Source organism: Ammospiza caudacuta, chromosome 1 (assembly GCF_027887145.1).
Source record: "Ammospiza caudacuta isolate bAmmCau1 chromosome 1, bAmmCau1.pri, whole genome shotgun sequence".
Lineage (NCBI taxonomy): Eukaryota > Metazoa > Chordata > Aves > Passeriformes > Passerellidae > Ammospiza > Ammospiza caudacuta.
In genome coordinates, this window is record NC_080593.1 from 136,711,061 (window position 1) to 136,722,813 (window position 11,753).

The 11,753-nt window shown below is 38.2% G+C and overlaps 1 protein-coding gene across 2 annotated transcripts in view; it reads right to left on the reverse strand.

The window, feature by feature from the left end:
* Positions 1–11,670, reverse strand: part of CPNE3 (copine 3) — a 28,920-nt gene extending 17,250 nt beyond the window's left edge. Inside the window, exons 1-5 of one of the 2 annotated variants that reach the window (XM_058820367.1) lie at positions 11,608–11,670; positions 8,923–8,981; positions 2,129–2,268; positions 1,306–1,485; positions 77–151 (exon numbers count right to left, since the gene is read on the reverse strand). In XM_058820367.1, coding sequence (XP_058676350.1) covers positions 77–151; positions 1,306–1,485; positions 2,129–2,260 — 387 coding nt within the window. In that variant the 5' untranslated portion in view covers positions 2,261–2,268; positions 8,923–8,981; positions 11,608–11,670. Of the gene's footprint in view, positions 1–76; positions 152–1,305; positions 1,486–2,128; positions 2,269–8,922; positions 8,982–11,243; positions 11,504–11,607 lie in introns of those variants that run through there. The other variant, XM_058820375.1, reaches the window with a different exon arrangement.
* Between the last annotated feature and the right edge of the window lie 83 nt (positions 11,671–11,753).

An 11,753-nucleotide genomic window follows, 5' to 3' on the forward strand; every position in this document is an offset into this window, starting at 1 on the left:
AAGCCACTAACTAAAAATAAAACCCAGAAACAATTAAGGATGAGCTCTGAAGACATTTATTTCTTAACTCTCTTACCGTAATGCTTCCTCTTCCAGCAGGTTTGCCATTTTTAAGTACTAATGGTTTTGTCAGAGTCCTGCTAGAAACTACCTGCCAAGACAAAAATTGAGTATCACACATTATTAAAACAATTTAATAGATTTTCAAAGGAATTAAATGAGTTAGTGAGGTACTTTCATTTTAGTAATTTTCCTCTTTGTGAAGATGACAGCATTACATTTACTTACCATAATCTTCTATAAATAAATAGGTTATACTTTATTCACTTCAAACTTTTAAAACACACATGCAGATGAACATATGCAGAGCTTCAGGAGTAATAAGAATTAAAATGTTTTCTAGTAACATGACACACATGGACAAAGATAATACCTAAGGTTCCAATGTCAAATGGTTTTTTTAGTTCTCCATACATACCTTTAAAATGCATGCAAGGTGTATTTCATAAATGGATTCAGGAAATAAATTTATAAACACAATGCCTGTCACTCAAAAAAATCATCAGCCTTCCCCAGCACAGTTTCCAGCTGATTTTATTTTACCCTATTCAGGCAATGCTTCTTCAGAAGTGTGTCTACTCCTCCTTTACCTTGAGAATGAATTATTAATGTTTAATTGACATTGAATTTCAGTTCACAATGCCTCTTTATTTTAAGTGCATTATAAGGATAAATGCTTAAGACACAGGGGAAGGAAAATCCCAAGACAACTCTTCTGAGAAGTGCCTTTGAAGGATCTGTTCAAAAGAACAAGTTTAAAAGAAGCTGCCCAATTGTCATAGCATCAATAGCAGAATATGAGTGGGAAATAGAAGTAATTCTATACCTGGCAGAACTAGGATCATTGCTTGCATCGAGTGGAAGGCAGATTACAAGGATAACATGGCCTTTGTGAGCACTCATACGTTGTTCTACACTGATTCTCCGTTTTGGGAGCATAAAAATAGGAATTTGTGTATTAGAGTAAATAAATAGCAATTACTACAACTTTGTGCTCATTGAAAGCCCACTTACTTTTAGCTAGCAATCCAACAGTCACCTAGAGCACATTTCAGGGCATCATCTCAAGACCTTTTGCAAATAAAATGCATATACACTGAACTGAGACTTGAAAAGTCAAATGAAGAGCATCCTATTCAACTTAAGAGTACTACAACTACACAAGAACATAGTGATAAACTCAAGGTAAAAGTGGCTAATGATTTTCAGTAACTTAATTCTAAGGGAAATCATCTGCATGCTTACCTGTCCCAGCGTACATTCTAATTCTCCTAAGAAGTCATCATCACTCAGATCATAGGTTTTGTTATCAATGTCATATATTCCAAACTTAAGTTTCTGAACAAGCTCAAAATAATAATCAATTAAGAATTTCTTGGAAAACTTTGGGTTCAAGGAATTCTTAACTCTTTCTGTGCGATCAACCTGAAATTAGAAAGATACCACTTTATCCGGTATTTAATAAACTGAACAAGCAAGAAAATCAAATATGGTATTATTAAATATATTCAAAAGTTCTTAAAGTACAAAGGAGTACCTTCCTATAAACCTTTCATTAAATATAAGTTATATTACAAAATATTATATTATATATATACATTATATTTCAAAATCCACTGCTCTAAGTTAGGGATACTTGACCTATTTTTCATCACTCCCTCTAAGGTGGGACCTACTCCTGCACAGGAAAGACCAACATAAAATCTTGTATTGTCAAATCCAGGATGAGATCCCAGTTTTGGAATACTGTATTTATAAAAGCACATTAAATCTCTTAGAAAGCTTCTTGTGTTTGGTCCGCATATGGCTGGGGAACAGTGCTAAAAATCAGACAGTTAAAGTATTTAACAGCAAATGATTATTCATGTGCTGCCCATGTAACTATTTGTTGTGGTTTGACATAGCTTGGTTTTTAGTTAAGGGAAAAATCCAAACCTACTAGACTATTAGAGTTACCATCTAATAAAAAGTACTCAAAAGTGCTGGTACAAAATTAAAATATTTTAATATATGCTGTAATGTTTTAAAAGGTCCTGCAAGCAGATTTGTGAAAAGCATCAGGATGTACCTCATACCACTGCTGACCACTTGTGTTCTGGAGAAGCACACACAGAGGGTCTGACTTGGAACCAACATCTTTATCCAAGAGATTGGTGCAGGAAATAGTCAGCTCCACCTTTGTCACACACTGCGCCGCCATTTGTTACACTAGAAAGCAGCAACAGAACTCACCATTAAAATGGACTAAAAAGCAAACAATAGGATTGTCACAATGCATTAACTCTCTTACTGATCACGAGAAGTGTTAGCTTGTCAAAAGTGATAATTTGAGGTTACAAATGCAAATTTTAAAATTTATGATGTACCAACATTATTATATCATTATTACTGCCACACTCTTTTTTTTTTCCACACAGGTATAAAAATTAATTTCAAAATTTGCTCATAAAAAACAAGATCAGGTTTCTGAGAACACCCAAGGAAACAAATGAAAAGTGGGATATACCTCAAAGAAGGCACAGTGGTTTGAATTGCTGACAATAGAACTTCAGAAGCTTTAAATGAAATCCAAAAGCCCACATGAATGCCAGTATCTTAAAGATATTATTAATAATTCCATTAATAGGGAAAACACATTGTATTATATACTTCTCTACAAAATCTTTGTAACAAAGAAACCATAAGCATGGCAGAGTTGGAAAAGTCATTTAAGCAGGTAACAGGTTATCTTGCTCTAGTAAATCTAAAAAAACAACTACAAATTTTAATAATAAACACTTTGAAGTCAAGTAAAAACAGAGAAATTGGGGGAACTGTTCTTTGTGAAGATCCATGAAAAAAAAAAGAATAACTGAAAGCATTTTTACATTTTCTCTTTGAGTACCTCCATCACTGTCCACTGGACAATGTCCACTAAGACCAATACATATTACAAACCTACAGAAAAACTTGATTATCATTATGAATCCCACATTGGCATAACATGCATTTGCAAGCCCAAGAAGGTCTGAGCACCAGATTATTTTCTATAGATATACATATATATAAAAATCTCCATAATGATACACTTCAAGGATAGAGTTGATCATTTCCATCAACTCTTAGGGAAGTAAACCTCTAGAGTACAATTGTCCTTGACTCAGAGACTAAAACTTCCAGATCTTTCCACAAGCAGCCTACCCTGAAAGCTCCCAAGCCTCTTTAGTTTCAGGTTTGCCTTTTTTCCAGTAAATCCACAGTCTAGACCAAGTATCCCTCTGGATAAATTTATCTTAGAAGTGCATGAGACACCAAAGAGAACAAGGCAGAAGGAAAGGCATCTGCTTCTATCTGGTCAGTGCCCTAGCAACATACATATTCATATTTGAATATGAAACTGTACTTAACCCAACCCAGCTCTATTCCTTTCACTGTATTCATAAGACTTTTCATGAAAAGGAGTGATTTTTTAGAGGAAAAAAGGAATAGGAACATGGAAAAGGCAAAGAAGAAACTGAAAATAGAAGAAAGAAAACGTTGTGGGGTCTGTGGAAATTTTCCTCAGGCTTCTTCTATTCCACTAGGGCACAATTCACATATCTCATCTTCATTTTGCTATCTCAGTGATGAACCTTTTGGACACTGAAGTACATACAAATTACCTGTAAAAGAAACACTCAAACATCTATGCACATATTTTAAGAAGCATGTCAGATTCATAGAAGTCCTGATGCACCTCCCAAAACCTAAATGTCATTTCTTCCTCGAGTATCTTTTTGTTCCCCTGACTTTCATAAAGTTTAATTCATTGACCTTGAGGAGAAAAGAGTGAAGATCTAAGTACTAAAATAATTTTAGACCAATGGTTTTTAGGCTCAGAAAGCACACCTCTTAAAAGCAGTCTGCCCCTTTATTCCTAGTTCTCTTTTTATACTGGTATTTTCCACTCCCTATTGCTTTCCTGGCTGCCAGACCAAGCTCATTAACAGTCAGTGCCTTTCCCACAGAATCCAGTGCAGACCAGTACATGACCCCTTAATGACAGTTTTCAGAAAAACAAATTTCTGCTGACAAAATGATGCTCTAACTCCCACTGATGCTGCAACAGCAAGTAGAAAGGGTTTGCATGAAATGCAACAGAATTTAAACTTGAACTGAGATGCATTTTCAAACCACTCAAAATTTTCTTGCTTCAACTTGTCTGAAACTCCTCATTATTACGAGTTCTTGAAAGCACCCAATTCTTTTGTCAAGGTAATATTTCCAAAATCACTGGTAAATGGACAGCATTGAGTCAACCTAAAAATATGGTCAGCTTTTTCCTCTTTGTCTGTGTGTGTACTCACACTTCTTGTACAACTCAAGTACTTTTCACATGGACACATCAATTCTGTTACTTCCTCTCCTCCTCCATGTCACCAACTCTCCCACTATGCATTTAATGCAGGAAAAGAGAAGATTAAGAAAGAGGTGCCGTGCAAAAAGCATCCTTTAGCATAGAGAAGGGAAAAATAAAAAGGCTGATTCCCTTCCCTGAAATGGAAATGCTTATTTGAGATGCAACAATTGTGTCCATATTAGATAAAAGACAACTTGTAACAACAACATGCATTTATTTAAGTGGAGGACACTTAAAATTCAGATAAAGAGCAAAACTTCACAAATCACAAGACGGTCCTTTAATCTTTACTGTTTCCAGTTTTGAAAAATCCAAGATGAAAAATAATGCAAGGCATTTTTCTAAGAAGTTTTGAGACTATTAGGAATACATATTTTTATAATAGGTTGAAGAGGTCTGTAAAACAAATACTTTTCCAGAAATAATTTTGCTATTTTATTAAAAAAAAAAGTATTTCTCCATAAAAACTGATACATTTTACTGCAAATATTTATACTGATTTTCAGTAACATTATAAATGTTAAAAATTAGTAAAATAGTTATTAGCAAGAAAAAGTCATGTCTCATTAACCTAAAGGAGTATTTAAGGTAGTGAAACTTAGTAAATAAGAGCCACATCTCTTACTACATTGCACCTTACAGAATTTGCAGAGGGTACACATGCTTCACAGGTGTGAAGTCAGGAGTCTTTCAAACACACTACCTGGCAGGGCTCTGCTCATGCTGCACAAATCCTCATCGTCCCAAATGCATGAAAGGAAGAATTACACAGATCAACCCAATTCTTCTCACTTCTAAAAGCCCATGTTAGCTGAAAAGTTCCCAAGGTTTGAGAGGTGGATGGCAGGGTTTTTAAAGATGGTAAACATCCTCAAGGATCAGCCACTGCCAGCTAAGCAAGCAATCTCTTCTTGAGGACTTGATGGAATAAAGTCTGGCAAATTGCCATATTTTCAGGATGGTTAAAATAAACCGTGGGTGCATTACCTCTTGAAATACCATTCTACAGCACATCTAGTAGGCAAACCAAATGTAAAATATTCTAGCTACATGACCAGATTACTTGAACATTTGGAATTCTGGAATAACTTATCATGGACAGATTATATTATTCAGACTATGGTAGGAAAAGCCTCAACTGCCACTAAGTTATAACACAAAACAAGAGATTTAGTTCTTTAATTAGTTAGTGTTATTAAAGTAGCAGTGCTCCACGTTGGTCATATTTAATTAAAACCTTTGCTTTTCTCAAGCTATCAACTTGCCCTCCATACTATAAAGGGAGGCAAAGCACATCAGAATGTGTGCAGGTGATAGCTCCATCATCCATTTTATTGAAATAGCTTTCATAATTGCAGAAGCCAGGCTTTAAAAAGTGTATCTGAACAGGAAAAGACTGAAAATTACTATATATAACATACATCTGAACTGCAGTGATGTAGTCACAAGGGACCCTCTGCCATGTCTAGCCTGCTCAAGAGCATGATTAGGTCAACTAAGAATATGACAAGTCTTTCTGTTTGAGCTGTAACTATCAAAGGAAAAATCTAAGTCAAGGACTAGTCTTGTCTTGCAGTTTTATAGATCAGAATGTTCTTTGAACTCCAGTGATGATTCTAATGAAGATAAGTGGTACACATCAAACAACTGAGTCATTGTCTTTTTTCCAACAGAAACTGCAAACATGGCATTCTACCTGGAAAGGAACAGATCTATTATCAGAATGATCTATCTAGCAGCTCAGTTGGGAACTGCTAGACTGTACCAATCCTCTCTGTGCTGCAGTGTCAGAGGACAGTATTGGCTTGCCCAGACAACCTTGCAGAGCATTACAATGACATGTTCCCAATTATAGGTGCATCCAGCCTGACAAGCAGAAATACTCAACCAAAAGACAGAAAAACTAATGAAGTGGGTTTGGCATCACTGTCTTTAGTCACAAGTCTCAAACCTGTTCTGATGAAAATTATTGATGTCATTGAACATTTCCTAGCTCCTGTGAACTACTAATGTCATCAGATCAGAAATCTGTAATTTTTAGATATCTCAGGGCCCAAATGAACACAGAATGGCCATGAGAAACTTGCAAATGAAGTCTATTCCTGATCAGCTAATCTTCTTGCCACAATGCTGCACCTAAGCATATCAGCTGTGTGCCAAACTGAAAAAGGCAGAAAATGCTACGTCTGCTGCAAGAAGCTGACAATGAAATTATGACAAATGGATGCTTCCTCTCGCTGATAAGTCTGGTAGCAACACAATTGCTAGTGATCTTGGGCTACATGCACATAAATATATATTTTTAAAATCTCAAGGTAACCATTCAGTTTTTAAGGAAACAGAGTGCTTCACAGGAAACAGACATTTCATATGAGGTTACAAAAGCTAAGACTTTTTCACAACCTAATTTCATCACCACATTTGAAAAAAATGCCCAAAAAACAGCTTCTCTAAAAATCCTACCTCCAAACTGGAATTATGACTCCTCTTTTCAGTTTGTTAACAAGCAATACAGGTGGAAAAATTGTCCAGCTGATGTGCTGACAAGCTAAGTACTAGAAGCAGCTTCGGTCATTCTGAATTTGAAGAATCACACAAAATCTTGAGTGTAAGCTTTATCTTCTACTAGAACTGATACAGCTATCACTTCCTGAGAGATAGCTCAGGAAATATGTATGAGGTTCACTAACATCAAGTGCTGTATCCTGCATTTGGGTCACAATAACCCCATGAAGCACCACAGGCTTGGGAAAGACTGGCTCAAAATCTGCCCAGTGGAAAAGGACTTGGGCATACTGGTCAACAGCTGGCTGAACATGAGCCAGTGTGTGTCCAGATGGCCAAGAAGCCCAAAGGTATCCTGGCTTGTAGCAAAACAAGAGTGGCCAGCAGGACAAGGGCTGTAATTCTGCAGTTGCTCCACTGCACTTGGAACTGGTGAGGTCACACCTCAAATCCTGTGTCCAGTACTGGCCCCCTCAGTTCAGGAAGGACATTGAGGTGCTGGAGCATGTCAGAGAAGGGCAACAGAGCTGGTGAAGGGTCTAAAGAGTACCTACTATGTCAAATGGCTGAAGGAGCTGAGGGTGTTGAGAAAAGGAGGCTCAGGGATGATGTTACTGCTCTGTACAACTCCCTGAAAGGAGGCTGTGGCCAGGTGGGGGGTGCCTCCTCCAAAGCAACAAGTGATGGGATAAGAGAACATAACCTCAAGCTGTGCCAGGGGAGGTTCAGGTGGACATCAGGCAGAATTTCTCCATGGAAAGTGTTGATAAACATTTGAATGGAGCGCCCAGTGAGGTGGTGGAGTCACCACTCTCAGAGATGTTCAAGAAGCATCTCATTGCAGCACTTAGTGCCATGGTCTAGTTCACAAGACACTGATAGGTCACACATTGGACTTGATGATTTTGGAGGTGTTTTTCAACCTAAATGACTCCATGATTATCATATTCACAATTTAGTATAAAGGAGGGAATTAGAGCATTCTGAACTAAACAAGTAAGATCAGGCTGATAAAACCCTAATGACCACACCACTCATTTTACTGGGGATTATGCCAATCAAAAACACAAGCTAATATTTAAGAAATCTGAGGTATATGCATGCATGAGAATGGAAGCATAGTTTTCTGTATGGGAAATGAATCACCTATTTATTCAAGCTTTATGATACTCTAATGGATTGGTAGCACACTGGTATAACAAGTTAGACAACTATTTGCAGGTTGTTTCCGTATATAAAAATATCTATCAGTAAGCTACGTTGCCAAAGAACAAGTTTAGAATTCTATTTTGAAATAAAAAATCCACTGCAAAGAAATTATTAATTTGACTTATAGCACACCTGCTCACAAAATTACTTCAAAACAAGATATTTATTTCTAAATATCTTTCTGTTGGTCCTTTTTTATATATTTTATTTTTTTAATCCTGCATACATGAGTTTTCCCTTTAGGCACATCTTAAAGGCTTAGTTCTTCCCAGCATCTTCCTCACACAAAAGTATTTAGGTGATGTTCCAAGTGAGCTAAACTGTAAAAGGTAATATTGTGCCTTGAACAAGAAAATTAAGAAATACGGATCTCCCGACTTCAAAATTCAATTATTTTAAGCATACAGCAGCAAACCAGAGGAACACATGTACCTTGCATATATGTTTATATGCTTTATCAGAGTATCTTTATACCAATTATTTAATGTAAAACCATCCATCAACTATGCAATGTGAATAGTATCTTAAATTGTGTGTTCTTCATTGCAATTTCCCTGTGTAGAGCCACTGACTAATTGACTACATAATTAACATTACCCATAAGAAAGAAAAAACCTTTATCTCACTAAACCTTGCTGTACTTACTGTAGAAACAAGATGCAGGTGAACACATGCTTTAAACTAATCCTTTTAACAGTTCTTTTCAAGGGACATTGTCCCTCTTCACTGTTACAAATATTGGTTCTTAAAAATAAGTTCCAGTAACTTACCACAGAAATCTGCCTCCAGGCCTCTCAGCAAAAGGCTAAAGCTTCAAGCAACAGTAGCACTAAAAAGGGAAATGAAAGGAAATTAAAACCAAGAATTGTTATTCCCACAGATCAAAGTAAGAGGTTTGAGGAACTACGGTTCCTCTTAAAATAAATAACCCATCCAACAGTTTTATGTGTCCATGACAGCAGCACTGTAAGGATTAGTCAAGGGTAACTCAGAGCCTTTACTAGAGAATAATATTATAAAATATTATAAAAGTGCAGCAAGAAGAGCCCTTTGAGATTTTAAGAACAAAGACCCAATTACTGGTTTTGTCGTATTCATCAATTATTTTTCTTTTCAATTAGATTAGAGTAAGTAGATCAAAATCAGTAGCCCCCAATTTTGTTTATGCTCTAATCCGTGCATCATTACACACCTAAAGGATGACAAAGAAAAGTCCACAAAATCAGTATTCCACAGTGGTCCAGCACATCTCAGTATAAACAATAACATTTTTAGACCAACTATCACAAAATTGCACTTAACTGTAGCCCAGAAGTATTTCAAACCTTCCTGTATGGAAACCAAGTGCTCTCCAGTCAGCTGCCCTCCAGCTCTGTATCACAGCAGCCACCTGCACTCAGCATTCCCTGCACCTGGGAGGCAGCAGTCACGCTCTGCATATCCACAGGCAGAGCAACAGTCATGCTAATTCCTGGAACCATCACATATGCTAATCTCTTGCCATGAGGATTTTTTTTAAAACCCTTCTGGGCAGGGGAAGTACCAGAAGCAAACTGAACTAATTCAGCTGCCTCCCAAGTGTGCCTTTGATAAAGCACTGAGTGAAAGTGCACTTGATCCATCTACAAGATGGAAAATGGATCTAAAGGATAGTCTCCTTCAATCAGAGAACAAAGTATGATTCAAATCAGTAAAGACTATTCCTTAAACAGAAGCTTGGATCCAGCAACCAAGCTCCTAAAATTCCTCTATTCATAAACCTTTCAGACACTTAATAATGCTCTTTCAAAATGTCTGAGCAAAAGCATCTCATCTAAAGCAATATTAAAGATAAACCAAAGAAATCAAATAGAATCAGAGTTAATGGAAAAGACCTTTAAGATTATAAGAAAAACACACCACAATTCTACTTCCTGCCTACTTGCTTGCACATGTCATACCACACCTTCAAATGTCACGCTAGGAGGGGCCAGTATTAATCTTTGCCCAACTGATCTATGAAAAGAAGTAATATTCTTGGGTTTAACAGGAAATAAGATCTACAAATACTAAGTTGATCATATATTACTTATGTTGGAAGAGCATCCTGACTTTCACAGAAAAATAAACAGGAAGGAATAGAAGGTATCTTACTCCCTAACTTCATCCCTGAAGGTATTTCATTCAGGAAACCATGTAATGACAGCGTTTGTTCCTAAATCAAACTAAGGTTAAAAAAAATTTAAATTCCATCCCATATATGTGTACAGTTGAGATTTTAGTTTTATTATCCCTAACACTAGGGCTTCCCTTTAGCATTCAATTCTGGAGAAAAAATGGGCATAAAAGAAGACTGTATGAGCACTGTGGTACCAATTCTGGTGCTCTGGATTTCTGGATGACATTTAATAATAGCTTAGTTATTCAGCCTACCAGAAATAGCATTTTGCTTTTGTTACCTGAACTGAAATTAGTCTGACAGTCACCTACAATGAATCTGTATAGTTTAATTTTAAGACATTTAGCACAAACATACTTGTTGCAAAAACACTGTATTCTTCCTAGCACCACAACAGATAAACAAAAGGACGTCTGTTAAAGGACTCCTTTAACATCTCTCCTACTTTTTTTTTTTTTTCCTTCAAATGCTTTTGGTATTCTGCATGCACTTTGAAACATCTTTCCTCTACGAGTATGCCTATATAAAGTTACAATTTAAAGTTCCACTGCAGGGAAAAAAATGCTGTGATTAAGTTTGTCTGTTTTTTACTTTTACTAACTAAACTTTTGGCACCAGGACAGAAATATCATTAACTCGAACCTTCAGCGACATAACCCTCCGGGAAAATAAATATAAGTGTTGGAGGCAGGGCAATACATATTACTTTGAGGATACCTAATGTACTTTGAAGATAGGAGTATGTAAGGAAAAGTGAAGAGGTTCCACATTTTAAAACTTTTCCCTAGTGGAAGAGTAAGTTATGACAACATGAACATTATCTAAGATTTGTCTTGTATATATTATGCAACTACAGTGAAGAAAGAAAACAACCACCCACTCAAACCACCAGCTCAGAAAGAACAGCATGCGGTTTTCAGGAACGATGCTGACTCTCGAAAACCTCCTCTCCCAGAGGTAAGGGCGCTTTTCAGAGCGGCGTTTACACCGCCACAGAGACCGGCACTACGGACTCAAACCTTCAGGCCCACAGCTTTAACTTCACCGAGTTCCAGCACCCGCGGGAGGGGGACGGCGCAGCGATTCCTCGATCCCGCAGCAGCCGCAGCTGGCAGCGCGCTCCGCTCCCCCCGCAGGAAGCGGGGCCGCAGCTGCGGGGACGCTTCACGCGAGGAAGGGCGAGGAGCCCTGCCCGGCCGTCCCAGCCCGCACGGGTCCCACTGGACGGGCGGAGGGGCCGAGAGCTCAAGCCCCGCGGGACGCAGCGGCCCCCGGGCACGGCCGGCCCCACCCTCACCTGCAGCGCGGCGCCTCCGGACCCCCGACCCGCGGCGGCCACACCCGCGCAGCCGGACACGCCCCGCCCCGGGGCGCAGGCGCAGAGCCCCCGCGCGCCCCCCCGCCCCGGCCGAGCCAGCGGCCGCTCGGGCCGGGCGTGGCTCG